At 43.5% G+C, this 18,239-nt stretch overlaps 1 protein-coding gene across 2 annotated transcripts in view; it reads left to right on the forward strand.

Annotated features, from left to right (window-relative positions):
• The window catches only part of LOC106567727 (zinc finger and BTB domain-containing protein 16-A), a 130,203-nt gene that overhangs the window by 42,953 nt on the left and 69,011 nt on the right, over positions 1-18,239 (forward strand). For both annotated transcript variants that reach the window (XM_014137360.3, XM_014137361.3), the window contains exon 3: positions 9,718-9,815. In XM_014137360.3, the coding sequence (XP_013992835.1) occupies positions 9,718-9,815 (98 nt within the window). The remainder of the gene's footprint in view (positions 1-9,717; positions 9,816-18,239) is intronic.

An 18,239-nucleotide genomic window follows, 5' to 3' on the forward strand; every position in this document is an offset into this window, starting at 1 on the left:
ACCATACATGGTAGATGCATAGGGTTTGGACTATTGTTTTTCTGTTGCAATTCTCTATTGAACGACATATTTATATAAACATTGACTGAAATAATAATTTTATGGGTGAACAACCTATAGTATACAGTGGGGGAAAAAAGTATTTGATCCCCTGCTGATTTTGTACGTTTGCCCACTTACAAAGAAATGATCAGTCTATAATTTTAATAGTAGGTTTATTTGAACAGTGAGAGACAGAATAACAAAAAAATCCAGAAAAATGCATGTCAAAAATGTTAGAAAATGATTTGCATTTTAATGAGGGAAATAAGTATTTGACCCCTCTGCAAAACATGACTTAGTACTTGGTGGCAAAACCCTTGTTGGCAATCACAGAGGTCAGACGTTTCTTGTAGTTGGCCACCAGGTTTGTACACATCTCAGGAGGGATTTTGTCCCACTCCTCTTTGCAGATCTTCTCCAAGTCATTAAGGTTTCGAGGCTGACGTTTGGCAACTCGAACCTTCAGCTCCCTCCACAGATTTTCTATGAGATTAAGGTCTGGAGACTGGCTAGGCCACTCCAGGACCTTAATGTGCTTCTTCTTGAGCCACTCCTTTGTTGCCTTGGCTGTGTGTTTTGGGTCATTGTCATGCTGGAATATCCATCCACGACCCATTTTCAATGCCCTGGCTGAGGGAAGGAGGTTCTCACCCAAGATTTGACGGTACATGGCCCCGTCCATCGTCCTTTTGATGCGGTGAAGTTGTCCTGTCCCCTTAGCAGAAAAACACCCCAAAGTATGTTTCCACCTCCATGTTTGACGGTGGAGATGGTGTTCTTGAGGTCATAGGCAGCGTTCCTCCTCCTCCAAACACAGCGAGTTGATGTCAAAGAGCTCCATTTTGGTCTCATCTGACCACAACACTTTCACCAGTTGTCCTCTGAGTCATTCAGATGTTCATTGGCAGACTTCAGACGGGCATGTATATGTATTCTTGAGCAGGGGGACCTTGCGGGCGCTGCAGGATTTCAGTCCTTCACGGCGTAGTGTGTTACCAATTGTTTTCTTGGTGACTATGGTCCCAGCTGCCTTGAGATCATTGACAAGATCCTCCCGTGTAGTTCTGGGCTGATTCCTCAACGTTCTCATGATCATTGCAACTCCACGAGGTGAGATCTTGCATGGAGCCCCAGACCGAGGGATATTGACAGTTCTTTTGTGTTTCTTCCATTTGCGAATAATCGCACCAAATGTTGTCACCTTCTCACCAAGCTGCTTGGTGATGGTCTTGTAGCCCATTCCAGCCTTATGTAGGTCTACAATCTTGTCCCTGACATCCTTGGAGAGCTCTTTGCTCTTGGCCATGGTGGAGAGTTTGGAATCTGATGGATTGATTGCTTCTGTGGACAGGTGTCTTTTTTACAGGTAACAAGCTGAGGTTAGGAGCACTCCCTTTAAGAGTGTGCTCCTAATCTCAGCTCGTTACCTGTATAAAAGACACCTGGGAGCCAGAAATCTTTCTGATTGAGAGGTGGTCAAATACTTATTTCCCTCATTAAAATGCAAATCAATTTATAACATTTGTGACATGCGTTTTTCAGGATATTTTTGTTTTTATTCTGTCTCTCACTGTTCAAATAAACCTACCATTAAAATTATAGACTGATCCTTTCTTTGTCAGTGGGCAAACGTACAAAATCAGCAGGGGATCAAATACTTTTTTCCCCCACTGTACCTTCAGAAGGTAAATTCTTGAGAGAAAAAGGCAGGGGGGAACCCAGCTTCTAAGCTTGGCGGAGATACAGGTATAAAACCTGGGATTAGGCGGAAACGATGTCTCTCTGCCCAGGTATGGCTACTAGGAGTGGCGGTCCTAAGTCGGGGCCCTGTACAGAGCCAATGTGTGGGGCTAATACTCCAGTTCTGCCTGTTGACTACACAGAAAAGAGGCTTCAGCCAGGGATAATGAAAGGAGCGCTGTGTCGCGTTCCCCTGGACGACATAATTGAGCATTGTTCAACGCCTGCAGTCTCTCTCTCCCCCACCACCAATACACCTCCACTGTCTGGGACTGCTGCTCGAGACCCACTCTCTTTCACGACGAGAGGCACCGAACAGCAGCGAGCCAGTCAACACGGTGATTATTTAACCAATCTCCCAGCAGAAGCCATGTTACAGCCACGGGTTTGGGTCTGTAATGATGACATAGACCGTGATAATGATGGCAGAGTGTGAATGGGAATTGATTCGTGCGCGTGGTTTTGAGTCGACCACTAACGCTGATATTACAGGCAATAATTCAATTGATAACATTGGGCCATTAATGAATGAATATCCTTTTGGCATTCAACAGACATCTCCCTTAATGCCGCGCTATTATGCTCCTCCTCCCCCCAGCCTCCCACCCTCCCTTGTAAATTCATTTAATTTAATATATTTTCCTTTTTACCTCAAGAATATTGTCTTGCTGTATCTATCTCTGTACCCCCAGGCAAATTTGGGGGTGGTAATCTTTGGGTATTATAAATAACGCCTCTGTACCAGGGATGAAAGGCAGTGGCTCTCTCTCTTTTTCCTCCCTCCCTCTCCTCTCCCAGCCTGCCTGCTACTTGTCTATGCTTAGCACGTAGCTTGCAGCATGTGTGAGTGTGGCTGGGAATTCATATGAACGTCTCGCAGCGGGGGGAAAGGGGGCTAGTCATTGACATGTGTAGGACGGCTCTGGGTTAATAAGAAATGGATGTGGCATTTGTTTTTATGAATGCCATTAAAATAGGGCCCGAGCTGTGATGGCGTTCGTTTTGTTTGTTTCTCTGTATCTCTGTTCTCTCTACTTATTTTTTTTATTTATCCCTGTGTATTATCGCACTCCAATCTCCCCCTCACGCTGTCTGATGGTCGTCATCTGCGTGGCTCGCCTGGTCCTAATGGGCTGGAAACGCCTGTGGAAAAAAGACCCTCGCCTCACCGCACGGCTCTGGAGCTCGGGGAAAGAATACCAAAATAAAAAGCGCTGGCAGAGCCAGAGGCATCTCGTAGCCACTTATGGCTGCATTAGGATCATCCACCGATGTGTCATCTAGCCGTCACTTGCGTTATTACAGTTTTGTTCACAAGTGCTCCCCCTCCCACATGTTGTTATATCAGCCTCTGGATGTAACAATGTCTGGTTTCTTTAATATCATAGATGGTTGTTTTTCCCCTTGTGTATATGAGGCTAGGAACAGCTAACCTTAGCCACCACTAAATGATAGCTCGGTGGAAGAACCCCAAAAAAGTGCAAATGCCACTCCGTCAATTAAGATTAATCATCATTATGCAAATGTTTTGGCAGAGCGGTGTCGACACCTGACTGAGATCTCTATTAAAAAGCAGCTAGTGAGGCAAATAGACAGACAGCTTGAGCTCCCCTTCTTCCTCCCTCTTTCTCTCCCTCCCTCTCTGTTCTCCCTGCCACTGTCGGCCCCCTCTTTTGACAAATACCTTAATCTGACTGTGTGTGCACATGGGACGGATGGCGTGCGTGCTTCTTAGGGCCCCGAGTGAGGGGCCCCCCCCCCAGAGGAGGAGACTAATGGGACTGGCTCCCCCAGATAGGCCACTCAGCCTCTCCATTTCCAGGCACATTGTGGACAAACACTCTCTAAAATTTATCATTTATTTTATGGTGACCCTGCCCCAATCTATACACGTGCCTCTAACTCCTCCTTTTCCAATGCCGCCTCGTCTTTTCCTCTCCTCTGTTCTCTCCATCATTTGCCCCCTCGCCTATATGCCAAGTATCATCTCAAGTTGTTTTAAGATTGCCGTCGAGAAGGGAGGATAGAAAAGGATTGGAAAGGTGATAGAGGAGGGAAATGTTCCTGGGTTTCGGCGGAGAGATGTTTTGAAGTAGCTGTAAGGCGTAAGCGCAGCAGTCATGTTTCTTTTTGTATTTGGTTCATTTCTTTTGATTGGGCTCTTTGTTTTGAGGAGCTGACGTGTAATGTTAATATTAACAGGCCGATGTGCAATAGTAGGAAGACCTTTGTCGACTCCATTCAGGAATATAAAGATTTGAAGGACTTGCTATCTTTAATGCACTTCCAGAATGTTTCCATACTGAAGGCGTAGATTATTATTAGATTATTTAACCGCTTAACCAAACAGATGACAAAACCTCAGACTGTTGTTGTTGTTGTTGTTGTTGTGGCAGTTCAGTTGAGTATACTGTTGTTTTAGTGGCGTTACTGAGGCTTGTTTCATTTTAAAAAAAAATTATGGCGTCATCTAGCAGGGACCCCTGCTTTGAGGGCCGTCCCCGGACAGGAGAACTCCCGGCTATGATGTAGAGCCAGCGTGGTCCACTGGCGAGTGAAAAAGTTCAGGTTTATACGAGGCGCACTGTAACAGCTCAATAACACAGGCCTGTAATCTACTCCCGTTTCAAACACTTGCCTGATTTACGAGCCCGCGCACCACTCCAGCACCGAAATGAGGTGTTCAGCATATGTTTTGTTTACATACATTTTTTTATTTATTGCCGTTGTCAAAACTGATTGCTGGACAAAGTCGCTTATTAACTGAGCAAATGGCTTGAGAGTTGTTTTTTTATGTCAGCTTCCTTAATGACTACAGTCAGTCTGTTTCAAACGAGCCCCCCCTAACCCCCTCCCCCCACACACACATATACACTACCACCCCCTCATGTCCTGAGAGAGGTGTGTGTGTGTGTGTGTGTGTGTGTGTGTGTGTGTGTGTGTGTGTGTGTGTGTGTGTGTGTGTGTGTGTGTGTGTGTGTGTGTGTGTGTGTGTGTGTGTGTGTGTGTGTGTGTGTGTGTGTGTGTGTGTGTGTGTGTGTGTGTGCGCATAAGGAGGGAGGGAGTCCTGAGGGGACTGGGAGCTGCCACAGTTCACACATGGAGAGGAAAGGGAGGGTGGCGGGAGGGCGAGGGGGTCTTATGTGCAGATACATCTGGTGGAGGGGTCACAGCTCCTTTGGTCAGAAAGTAGAACTTGTAATAATTGCTTGGTCGTTTCGGCTTTCCGCCTCCGTCCACCGCCACCCACCCCCAAATCAACTGCTTTTTATCCAGGCTAATGGACCTGCCACCAGCACCGAGACAGGAGGCTGTTAGCACAAGTCCCAAGGATGGGCTGCCAGGCTGCTGACTGCCGCTGCGCTAAATCACCAGCAAGGGTCACTCTGAGTTTCTGCCGCCTGTAAAATTAAGTAGCTGTAAAAAGAAATGCTTCCATAAAAAAACACAAAGTTAATGGTAATGTTAACATTGTGTGGCTCTCTGCCATTAACTTTTTGCGGTGGGAGGGTGTGGTTTCATTCAAAGTAGTTTTGAATGTTAGCAGTGTTCACATTTGTCATGCTACGGTGCATGCTATTTTTTATTTGGGGCAGATAACATTACATTGTGTACAGTTGAAGTTGGAAGTTTACATACACTTAGGTTGGAGTCATTTAAAACTCGTTTTTCAACCACTCCACAAATGTCTTGTTAACAAACTATAGTTTTGGCAAGTTGGTTAGGACATTTAGTTTGTGCATGATACACGGAATTCTTCCAACAATTGTTTACAGACAGATTATTTCACTTATAATTCACTGTATCACAATTCCAGTGGGTCAGAAGTTTACATACACTAAGTTGACTGTTCCTTTAAACAGCTTGGAAAATTCCAGAAAATGATGTCATGGCTTTAGAAGCTTCTGATAGGCTAATTGACATTATTTGAGTGAATTGGAGGTGTACTTGTGGATGTATTTCAAGGCCTACCTTCAAACTCAGTCCCTCTTTGCTTGACATCATAGGAACATCAAAAGAAATCAGCCAAATCCACAAGTCAGGTTCATCCTTGGGAGCAATTTCCAAACGCCTGAAGGTACCACATTCATCTGTACAAACAATAGTACACAAGTATAAACACCATGGGACCACACAGCTGTCATACCGCTCAGGAAGGAGATGCGTTCTGTCTCCTAAAGATGAACGTAATTTGGTGTGAAAAGTGCAAATCAATCCCAGAACAACAGCAAAGGACCTTGTGAAGATGCTGGAGGAAACTGGTACAAAAGTATATATATCCACAGTAAAACGAGTCCTTTATCGACATAACCTGAAAGGCCGCTCAGCAAGGAAGAAACCACTGCTCCAAAACCGTCATAAAAAAGCCAGACTACGGTTTGCAACTGCACATGGGGACAAAGATCGTACTTTTTGGAGGAATGTCCTCTGGTCTGATGAAACAAAAATGGAACTGTTTGGCCATAATGTCCATCGTCATGTTTGGAGGAAAAAGGGGGAGGCTTGCAAGCCGAAGAACACCATCCCAACCATGAAGCACGGGGGTGGCAGCATCATGTTGTGGGGGTGCTTTGCTGCAGGAGGGACTGGTGCACTTCACAAAATAGATGGCATCATGAGGATGGAAAATTATTTGGATATGTTGAAGCAACATCTCAAGACCTCAGTCAGAAAGTTAAAGCTTGGTCACAAATGGGTCTTCCAAATGGACAATGACTCCAAGCATACTTCCAAAGTTGTGGCAAAATGGCTTCAGGACAACAAAGTCAAGGTATTGGAGTGGCCATCACAAAGCCCTGACCTCATCCTATAGAAAATTTGTGGCCAGAACTGAAAAAGTGTGTGCGAGCAAAGAGGCCTAGAAACCTGACTCCGTTATACCAGCTCTGTCAGGAGGAATGGGCCAAAATTCACCCAACTTATTGTGAGAAGCTTGTGGAAGGCTACCCGTAACGTTTGACCCAAGTTAAACAATGTAAAGGCAATGCTACCAAATACTAATTGAGTATATGTAAACTTCTGACCCACTGGGAATGTGATGAAAGAAATAAAAGCTGAAATTAATCATTCTCTCTGCTATTATTCTGACATTTCACATTCTTAAAAATAAAGTGGTGATCCTAACTGACCTAAGACAGGAACATTTTTACTAGGATTAAATGTCAGGAATTGTGAAAAACGGAGTTTAAATGTATTTGGCTAAGGTGTATGTAAACTTCCGACTTCAACTGTAGGTGTTCTCAGCTTTCCAAATAGAAATGCCACAATAGTGATTATTCCGTAACAATTGCAATAGCCCTGGCTGAGCATTCTCAATTGCCCAGCCTAATTTGGTTTTAAACACAAAACTCCTTAAGCCCTATAGCGAAGACGTAGCATGTTGCAACTATTCCCTAGTATGCTAAATATATAGAGCCCTATAAACCACTGTCATTCTGTCTCCCTCTGTCTGTCTGGTAGAAACACCATCAGGTTCCTCTCTGCTTTAGACGAGCCGGTCCTCTGTTAGATTCAGCTCCATCTCTATCCCTCCCCTCCAGATGGACAGAAGCCTCCCGTTTCCAACACCTCCCTGGCCTCCATGCATATAAGGTTGAGTCGGTACACATGCTCCCCTCTCTCCAGCCCCTTGCAGTCCCCTTAATAAGTCCATCTACTCTTCATCAGCTTTCTGTACCGGGGACAATGGCCAGATTGAGGGGCCACAACAAAAGGCCTTTGAAAAATCCCCTACAGTAAGACGTTGTGTTTGTGTGCATCACTCAGTGTCCCCAAGGTGCGCAGACCCCTGGTCTTTTCCCAGCTCCCCTCCTGCCACAGCCGCTCGCCCACCATCGCGTTTTGAAGTGGCCCTTTTATTTTTGGAGACGTTTACAGGCCTTTTTAATTACTTACAGCTTGCCAAAGGGCTTTGCTGCCTCATTCTTCCTTTTGTTTGTCAAGGTCTTTCCACAAATCCTACTCTTGTTAAACCAGCCATCAGGATTTTGTAAGGTTTCTAGTTTTTTTCTCACTCTCTCTCGCCCCCCCTTTTCCTTTTGTTTATTTTGATTTGTGATTTTTCACTCTCCCTCTCCTTAAACTCGGTCCTCAAAACGGTTTTCCATCAATTCATCTTAATTGAAGTCACACCAGACTTCCTTGCTTAATAATTCTTGCCCCCATTGTCACAGATGGCTTGCTCTCGTTTGCAGCAGGAGCTGTAAATCAATTTTGATTTGGCGTATGACATCAATCAATCGTCATTTTACTCCCCAAACATCCTCTGCTCTTTTGTGAGACGCGAAGATGGATCGCTGTGTCAAGTTTACGAAGTTCAGATCTCCTTATCAAGGGTATTGTTTCCCTGAGAACTCGCACACTAAGACAATTGTTTCCATCGTCTGATTTGATACTGAGACAATCCAGCTTGAAGTGCTCTGATTATCACTTCATTCAGGCGTACAATGCACTCGACACAACACCGCTCCTCACCTGAACATAAAAAGGAAAAACTATTTTGGTGCATAGTTCTCACTCACATCCTTTTTTACATACCATTTTCTCTCAGCTTTCGACAGTTTGGTGACTTTAGTTTAATTGTGCACAAATAGAAATGTGAGAACCGGAACATATGTCTTTTGTTTCCCGTTCTGAGACATACAGCAGTTGGCGCCGAGGTGCAAACAATGAGCTAATTACTTCTCTGGTAACAATTACGGAATGCTGTAAGCATGCTAATAAAAATACATTTGGCTTACCATTTTTAACAAATTGCCAGCGGTCTTTGAGCCGGTCAGTGTGCTCTGGCGAGGCCCACTTAGGCAAGAACATCAATAAAAGGGCATACCTGCCTGGGGTTAATGTTTGTATGTTTTATGGGGGGCTGGTGACCTGAGCATTCTCTCTGAGTGTTGTGTTCTTAAGCACGGCATTGTTTGAAGTCGTTCTGTGTGTGTGGACTGTCAAGCCATTCTTGATCCGCTTATCTCTTCCTTGAAGGATGCAATATGTCTTAAAGATAACATGGCCAAACTACAGTGTGTGTGTGTGTGTGTGTGTGTGTGTGTGTGTGTGTGTGTGTGTGTGTGTGTGTGAAGTTCTCGAGGGGCTTAGCAAGGCTATCTGCAAAAATGGCAATTGTTTGCCAATCTGTGTCCTTTAATTGCTTCAGAACAGATTTAGATACATCTGAACAAAAGCTAATTTTGGATCTGCCCCTGGGGTGTTTGAGGATTTTGCAACAGATTGAGTTGTCAAGGTTCCTACCACCTCGCCAAACTGAAATCTTCCCATAGGTTCTGCAAGGTTGCCGAAGGTTGCATAGTTATCTAACCCCCATTTTCCTTTTCTGTGTAATTAAATAGTGACCCTTAGTTTAGGCTTGACCTTCTGGGCCACAACCATGTAGCCCTGCACCAACACGTTTTCCTTCAGGTGGTGGCCATTTTGACTGAGTGATAAAGGAGCTATTCCCATAACAAGGGTCCAAAATAATAGGAATTGACAAGGGGACTCAAAACTGGCACGGTATAATAAAGGCTCATATTGTTAACCGGATTCCCTTGTACGGCTCTCTGTGTAAATCATAGTCCACTTTATAGGACCTAATCCAGCCAATGTGCTTCAATTCTATGACGGGCGTGCATGCTTGCCACAATAACACCTCCAGTGGAATAACAGTTAGTGATTTATAGCTGGAATAAGGTCAAGCTCGGTTTACTGTTATGCTTTGATGTACTGATTCATGGTCGGTGACGTTGTCTTAACAGTATCTGAGAAGCAAAGTGTTTGACAATACAAGGATATCATTGTGAGCAGCACTGTGAACAGTGATGTAGGCAGCTGAATGGCAATTCACTGGTTTCATTCATGAATGTATCTCTGTCTGATTTTGATATTGACTGTAAAATCCAGACAATGTCCTGAAGATACGCTTCTCCCTCGTCTTTACAGGAAGCTGCATAGCGGTATGAAGACCTATGGATGTGAGCTGTGTGGGAAACGCTTCCTGGACAGCCTACGCCTTAGGATGCACTTGCTGTCTCACTCAGGTAAGAATCAACACTTGTGTGTCTGTATAGATATTTGTCTATGAATGTGTATCTATACTGCATGTATTTACAAAAACAATACTGTACATGTAGAGATTTTCCATCCTGTGTTTAATACTGTGAAATACACTGTGATACCCTATTTTAACAATGCATAGCAAAACAATTTTACTTTTTTGTTTACATTCTACTCTATATCAGAATATTAGAACATGACATTATGGAATTTGATATAGTCCCAGTCAGTATTGAATAGAACATTGCGGTCCCGTCCGCCTTGGTGGAAAACAACCCATGGGTTCCTACCACAACGCCAACTTTACCCCAATGGCTCACAGCAAAAACTTGAATTTTCTTGTTGTGTGCTTGTTTAAGTCAGTTACTAAACTTCATTCAAGAAAAGTACACGTCTAAAGATTACTTTTCAACATCGCCTGCTCCCGAGTGTTCTCATTACGTAATATTGTAGAACCTCCCTCATGCCCCTTTTCATGATGGTGCTAGCAGCAACGTGAGTCCTAGCTACCAACCGGAACATTAAGCTAGCCAAGACCAACATCACCAAAAAACTGACTATACAGATGGAAGTAGTGAGTGGAGTTAAACGGACTATACATAGCTACCTGTAGCCTACCCGGACACCAGTCCCCACAATTTCCCACGCCAAATAGCCGGAAGCCACAGGGCTTTTCACACAGACGCTATATCCTTAAGTGTGAGCATTGCGAACCGTGGGTTGGGATTTTTGACCTGGTTACATGGTACATTGGACAATACAGCAGCTTTTCGGCATCTTCTGTTATTTCTGTCTTACAAAAAATGTACGACGAAGTTGGCTCTTTTACACTGGGGGTTAATGGGATAGAATGTTTTTAGTTTTTTCCTAATTTGTGGGCGTTGTCGAGGGGAATTCCTTACTATTGTGTGAATATCGACTCAGAGTATTGGCTGTGCAATGTACAGGCTTGATATTGAAATGGGATAATTACACTGAACAAAAATATAAACGCAACAATTTTACAGTTCATATAAAGAAATCAGTCAATTGAAATCAATTCATTAGGTACTAATCTATGGATTTCACATGACTGGGAATACAGATATGCAAATATCTTTTTTTAAAAACAATAAGGGCTTGAATCAGAAAACCAGTCAGTATCTGGTGTGACCACCATTTGCCTCATGCAGCGCTACACTTCTCCTTCACATAGAATTGATCAGGCTGTTGATTGTGACCTGTCGGATGTTGTAGTCTTCAATGGCTCTTCGATGTTGCTGGATATTGTCGGGAACTGGAACACGCTGATCCAGAGCATCCCAAACATGCTCAATGGTGACATGTAGTGAGTATGCAGGCCATGGAAGAACTGGGACATTTTTGTAATCATCTTATTATGAAAATGTTATTTTACATAGACAACCAAACAAAGTGCACCACCACACAAAGTACAATAAAAGGAATAATAATATAGCAAAACATTACACAAAAAGGCAGTCGTAAAATTGAGAACAAAATATATACAAATATCACAATTATAACATGGGGCATTTATGGGAGGTTTTCTACATAGGACCACAATGGAGACCAGATTTTCCAAAATGTATCAGACTTCTAGTGTAAATCAAAGGTAAGTGTCTCTAGGGGTATAATAGCAGAAGCTTGAGAAAGACACATTCTCGCAGATGGTACATCAGATGTGGACCATAATAACAATATCATTTTTAAGCTAAGTAAACAAGGATATTGAACAGACGTTCAGAGTCCGGGTCAAACGCAACATTACAATCAAAGTAGAGAAAAGAAAAATTTGGTGAAAAAGAAAATGGCAAATCTACTTGATGTGTAAATGAATATCATTCCAATAAGACTGGATTCTGCTACAGTACCAAAAAATGTGCATGAAGGTGCCAGTATCCTGTTTACATTTGAAACGTAACTGTGATGCATTGGGAAACATTTTGTGAAGGCGGACAGGTGTAATGTAGGTTCTATGAAAAAAATGTAAATGTAGTTCTTGTATGCTTATGGAGGTGCATTTGCAGTAGACCCTATCGCAGATAGAAACCCATTCTTCCTCACCAAATGCATGTCCAATGTCTCTCTCCCAAACATGTCTCAAAGCGTCATAGGATGAGGCACTTCTGTTCAATAAAATAGAATATATGTCTGAGATTAAAACTCTCCGAACAGTAGGATTCTTAAAAAGTTTTTCAACTTCAGTAATTTCAAAACGTAGTATATCGACTTTCTTCTGACCCTCTATGAAGTATCCAAGTTGTAGGTATTTAAACAAATCTTTGTTGGGTATGTCAAACTCAGTTTTTATCTGTTGAAACGATTTAAGAGTGTCCTGAGTAAATAAAGGCGTAAGGTCAGCAATGCCCTTCGTCTTACAGTCCAGAAATCCAATACTCCTTTTTTGGGGGGGGAAATCTGAATTAATGGCAATCGGTGACCAGAGTGATATGGTCTGAAATCTACAAGTACCTCCTTGCATCTTTCAAAGCTAAGAGTGTATTATGCACTGAACAATCCCACTCCTTTTTCTATTCTGGTTAGAGCCAGTTTGCCCTGTTCTGTGAAGGGAGTAGTACACAGCGTTGTACGAGATCTTCAGTTTCTTTGCAATTTCTCGCATGGAATAGCCTTCATTTCTCAGAACAAGAATAGACTGACGAGTTTCAGAAAAAATGTCTTTGTTTCTGGCCATTTTGAGCCTGTAATCGATCCCACAAATGCTGATGCTCCAGATACTCAACTAGTCTAAAGAAGCCCAGTTTTATTGCTTCTTTAATCAGAACAACAGTTTTCAGTTGTGCTAACATAATTGCAAAAGGGTTTTCTAATGATCAATTAGCCTTTTAAAATGATAAACTTGGATTAGCTAACACAACGTGCCATTGGAACACAGGAGTGATGGTTGCTGATAATGGGCCTCTGTACGCCTATGTAGATATTCCATAAAAAATCTGCCGTTTCCAGCTACAATAGTCATTTATAACATTAGCAATGTCTACACTGTATTTCTGATCAATTTGTTATTTTAATGGCCAACAAATGTGCTTTTCTTTCTAAAACAAGGACTTTTATAACTGACCCCAAACTTTTGTTTGTATTTATTTATTTATTTATTTATTTATTTATTTATTTATTTAACTAGGCAAGTCAGTTAAGAACACATTCTGATTTACAATGACGACCGACCCCAGCCAACCCTAACCCGGACAATGCTGGTCCAATTGTGCGCCGCCCTATGGGACTCCCAATCACTGCCGGTTGTGATACAGCCTGGAATCAAACCAGGGTCTGTAGTGATGCCTCTCTCGCTTAGATGCAGTGCCTTAGACCGCTGCATCACTCGGGGGGGGGGGGATCTTAATCAGATATTTTGTAATTTTGTTGTTCGATCTTGTACATTGTGAAGTATAATGAGATTTATAGAAGTCGCAAAACGTATAAGAAGTGGAGCCATCTGCCGTCCATATAGACTTAATCAATCGTTCATTCTGTTATTTTTTTTAAGTTGGTGTGCAGGTAGACGGCTCAGACTGTTCCAAACAAACTCATATTTTTGCTTGGTAAAAATCAACCGGTTTTTTTAAATGCTTTGTATGCTCTAAATTGAGTTTGGCCTTAGCACAAGCTAGTGAATTCCAGTTCACCTGGGTTGGTGGTTGTTTATGAAGAAGTTCTAAATGCTTTACAGCCTCCAATTTTTTCCCTATTTTCCATTCTAAGCTTCTTGATCATAGAGGCTTGGGAAATGATATGACCCCTTATAGTTTCTTTAGCAGCATCCCAGGTAGTTGCAGCTGAGACAGGAGAGAGTTGATTGTCGAGACAGTAATGTGATAATTTATCTTTGATCACAGAGCAGAATCCTTCATTGTTAAGCAGAGACATCTCGTTTTTGGGGATTGTTTTGCCAATTTCAATATCTGTATACACTGGGGTATGGTCAGAAATGACTATAGAACCAATAGCACATGACTGGACAATATGCATGTAAGTAGAGGGCCTAAAAAAAATTCAATCTAGAATATGAATTATGGGTCTAAAGTAGAAAGTATAGTCTCTGACATTAGGATTTAGCTCTCTCCATACAGTATGTCTACTAAACCAGATAAATCACAGATGTTTCTGAGAGTATTTGAGGCTCAATAATTCGAGACTGGATCAGTTGATGATGTATCCAATTTACCCAAAGTACAGTTAAAATCTTCTGAAATAAACCCAAGTCCCTTTCAGTATTGATTAAATAATAAAATCATGTCAGACATAAATTTGAGGGAGTCTGTGTTCGTATAGTAATATGTTGAAGTATATTACCTGTAATCAAAATAAATCGTCCTTCAGGGTCTGTATCTTGGTGCTCAAATATAAATTGGACATTTTTTTTTCTTTACCTTTTTTTCTTTTCCAATTTAATAACGATTTTTTTTTAAGCCGTTTTCTCCCCAATTTCGCAGTATCCAATTCTTAGTTAGTCTTGTCTCATCGCTGCAACTCCCGTACGGACTCGGGAGAGGTGAAGGTTGAGAGCCGAGCGTCCTCCAAAACACAACCCAACCAAGCCGCACTGCTTCATGACACAATGCCCACTTAATCCGGAAGCCAGCTGCACCTTTGTGTCAGAGGAAACACCGTACACCTGGCAACCGTGTCAGCGTGCACTGCGCCCGGCCCGCCACAGGAGTCGCTAGTGCACGATGAGACAAGAACATTCCTGCCGGCCAAACCTTCCCCTAACCCGGACGACGTGTTAGGGGTGGATTATCTTGGCAAAGAAGAAATTATCACTAACAGGAGAGAAATAAGCTTTTTGTGTGTATGGAACATTTCTGGGATCTTTTATTTCAACTCATGAAACATGGGACCAACACTTTGCATGTTGCGTTCATATTTGTGTTCAGTGTAGTACTCACGGATATGATTTAATGAACTGATAAAGACCCATAACATGCGATATATTTCTGGATTTACATCAGGCTGCAGTGGTTTAAATCAACATTCAGTGGAGATTTTGGCCCCATTGGTTTAGGGCCTGGGCCATGGCATTAACCAGCTAAAAGCCATGTAATTCAACACACAGCGGCTATTGATCCAGCCAGGCTGACACTGGCCACGGACAGCCTGTGGATTCAGGGCCTACTTAGTGCAGTTGGGCTTTTTTCTTTATTGGACTCTCCTCCCAGGGCCTTAAGTGCAGATGGTTTATAGACGGTCTGTAAAAGCCATTGGACTCTGGGTTCCCTGTTGTGTAGGTTTCCCCTTACCCCTCCACGTGTTGGCCTGATCCAACCTCCTGCCCACCCACACGACATATGGGACTCCAACTACCCTAGTCATAGACTGTTCTCTCTGCTACTGCCCCTCAAGCAGTAGTCTAGGTCGGCGCACTAAGTCGAGGTTCAAGAGGCTTCTAAACAGCTTCTATCCCCAAGCCAAGCCATAAGACTCCTGAACATCTAATCAAATGGCTACCCAGACTAATTGCATTGTGTGTGTGTGTCGTCGTCGTCCCCCCCCCCCCCCCCCCCCCCCTCGCTACGCTGTTATCTATGTGTAGTCACTTTAATAGCTCTACCTACATGTACATATTACCTCGACACCGGTGCCCCCGTATATAGCCCCGCTATTGTCATTTGCTGCTGCTCTTTAATTATTTGTTATTCTTATTCTTATCTCTTACTCTTTTGGGGGGGAATATTTTCTTAAAATTGCATTGTTGGTTAAGGGCTTGTAAGTAAACATTTCACTGTAAGGTCTACCTACACCTGTTGTATTCGGCGCATGTGACAAATAACATTTGATTTGGTTTACATATGTTTCCACATACGACCACATGTTCCTTCCATACTGGAAACACAACAGTCAGTCAGTCAAGTGTTGTTCGTTTCTCTCCCATTATATGTAAATGAGAGATGTCATGTCATCGTTGTTTGTTCTCCCTCAGTCATGTTTCAAAGAGGTTTTGAACAAACAAATTAGTATCTCGCAATTAATGCCGGAGTCTGGGGCCCCAGGATGTAGCAACACACGTTTTGATTTGTCGCCGAGGTGGCTCTCCCGTCATGTTGCGGCGGGGAGATGAATGACGCCTCACGCTGTGCCGGTGAATTGGCTCTGTGCACGACTCAGCATGTAAAAATACAGCTTTAAGGAAATATATGATGTTTATTTTAGAATCCCCTTCCAAATCCCCACGACAACACATTCACTGGTCGGAAAGACCACAAATACAGCTCTTGTTTGACATCCATAATAAAAAGCATGTCTGTATTAAAGCTGGCTGTGACATTTATGACTACAATAGTGTAATAAACACACTGCAGGTCGGAGACCCCAACACATTCTCCCAGCCTCCCCAGTTTCTCAGATCCTGGAGCCAAAATCCCATGACACAACATTGAGTTTCTTCTTCTCTCTGAAATTCAGAGAGAAGAAGAAGAGTTTGTATTGTACACTGCCACCTCAGGCAAGTCCTGCTGCGACAGTAAGACGGTGCGTGTAATCAAGCAATCCTTAGGGGAAGAATTATTGCGATGTGGAAGTTTTAAAATGAGTCGGGTAATCCCGGGCTCAGCCGCTTCTCCTTGCCTCAGAGAAAGACTGGAGAAGACTTCAAAAGAGGGTTTTACTATGGCTCGCTTAGCTCCCGGGCGCCTGTGGAAACAAGTCTTTAGCACCTAGGCTGCATAGTAAAGGCAGACCTGGTTGGCCTTAGTTTCCCCATCCTGATTGAGTCCAGATCTGGTCTAGCATCATAATTAACCAAGTCATTCAGGAGATCATTGGTCCAATCATTATCAGAGCTGTGAGTCATGACTAGTATGAAGTGGTAACTGGATGATAAAGCTGACTGCTTTCAACAGGTGAGTAGGTAAATACTCTGACCTGACAAATTCTTGGCCACCCTCCAGAGATACTTTCTAATTCATTGAAGTTGTCAATGAGTAACGAGCTAAAAAAGGAAATGGCAAACAACCGTCTGCCTGCCTTTTCACACACATTTGAAACTCTAGGAAGAACCGCAAGAAATGATTCCCCTCAACAATGAAAAGTGAGTGAAGGATGTGGGCAGTGTATTTTTAGCTCAAGCGCTGAAACTTTCGCAGGGCTGGCTGGCTTGACGCACAATGCCAACCTGTGCTGTGTACATGTCAGTGTTGACTCATTGGAGCTTTGGTCTGGCGTAAAGCAGACAGGCGCTTCTATCAAGACAGCGACGGTTAGGGAGAGACGAGCGACGAGCCGAGGCCCTTTGATATTTTTTTTTGCCTTAGACTTTCAACTTCTTTTCCATCCGACCTCAGTGCGTGTCTTGATTTTTATCATCGCTCTCTGAAATGACAGCTCACAGGTCCCTGTATCTGCCCCCCCCCCCCCCCCCCCCAAAACCAGCCACCACCCTTCACCTAGCCTCAGACATACAGACAGAGAGTGAAAGAGAGATGGAAGGCGGGAGGGAGGAGGAGGAGGAATGCTTGTTGGTATGCACAGTGTACTGTGTGGGGATGTTTACCTTTTCAGCCGTCGCTGCCCCTCCCCTCCCCGCTCCAGTCCGCCAGTGCAGGCTGTCTCACTCACATTCTCTTCTCTCTCTCCCTTTCTCTCTCTCGCTCCCTTTCTCTCTCTCTCGCTCCCTTTCTCTCTCTCTCTCTGTCTGTGTCTCTCTCTCTGTCTCTATCTCTCTCTCCCTCTGTGTGCTTGTTTTATCGGGGACTTGGCGGCTCGCCAGTCTGGGCTGCCTGCCACAGCCGAGGGTACAGTATGTACAGTGAGTCTTGTGCCAGTTTTTTTTTCTAGTGTTTGTTATGAGTGGGGATTTTTTTTTATGTATTATTGTCTGTCGAGCAGTTAGTGTTTGTCGTGGCGGTGGTTGAGCCATCAGAGAGAGGGGGGGTAACTGTTGAATGTAAGAGGAGTCTGGTGGATGTCTAGCACCGATACAGTAAGCTGATGAGTGGGCCTCGGTGGGCCGTGGGCCCAATAAAGGAGTGGCGTGTGCCTGTGTTTTTCCCCATGTTAAGGTCACCGTGTCCTGGGAGCCCGCGAGGGGAAGGCAGAGTGGCCTGGAAGAACAGTGACTCAGCTGTTTGGGAACAGGGAAGGGAGAAACTCAGGCCCTTTAAGAGGTGTGATGTGAGATGCCCTGGTATTTGGTTGTGTTGTAGAATAGTCTTGGGACCAGTTGGCCCACAGACTTAGATCATTTATAGTTACATTTGTAAAGCACATGGATGCTTTATATGATGTAGTTATTACTCTTCTCCAAACCATGGCTGTTCAGGCTCAGTGAGCGGAAATAATGCACCATCAAAGCAGGTTTTTATCTCAACGTCTTTTCTAGATTCAAAAGCTCTAATCCTCTGTTTACAGTAACAGCCAAGAGTTCACAGATTAACCAACTGTATAGGCAG

Source organism: Salmo salar, chromosome 13 (genome assembly GCF_965601325.2).
Source record: "Salmo salar chromosome 13, fSalSal1, whole genome shotgun sequence".
NCBI classification, from domain to species: Eukaryota; Metazoa; Chordata; class Actinopteri; order Salmoniformes; family Salmonidae; genus Salmo; species Salmo salar.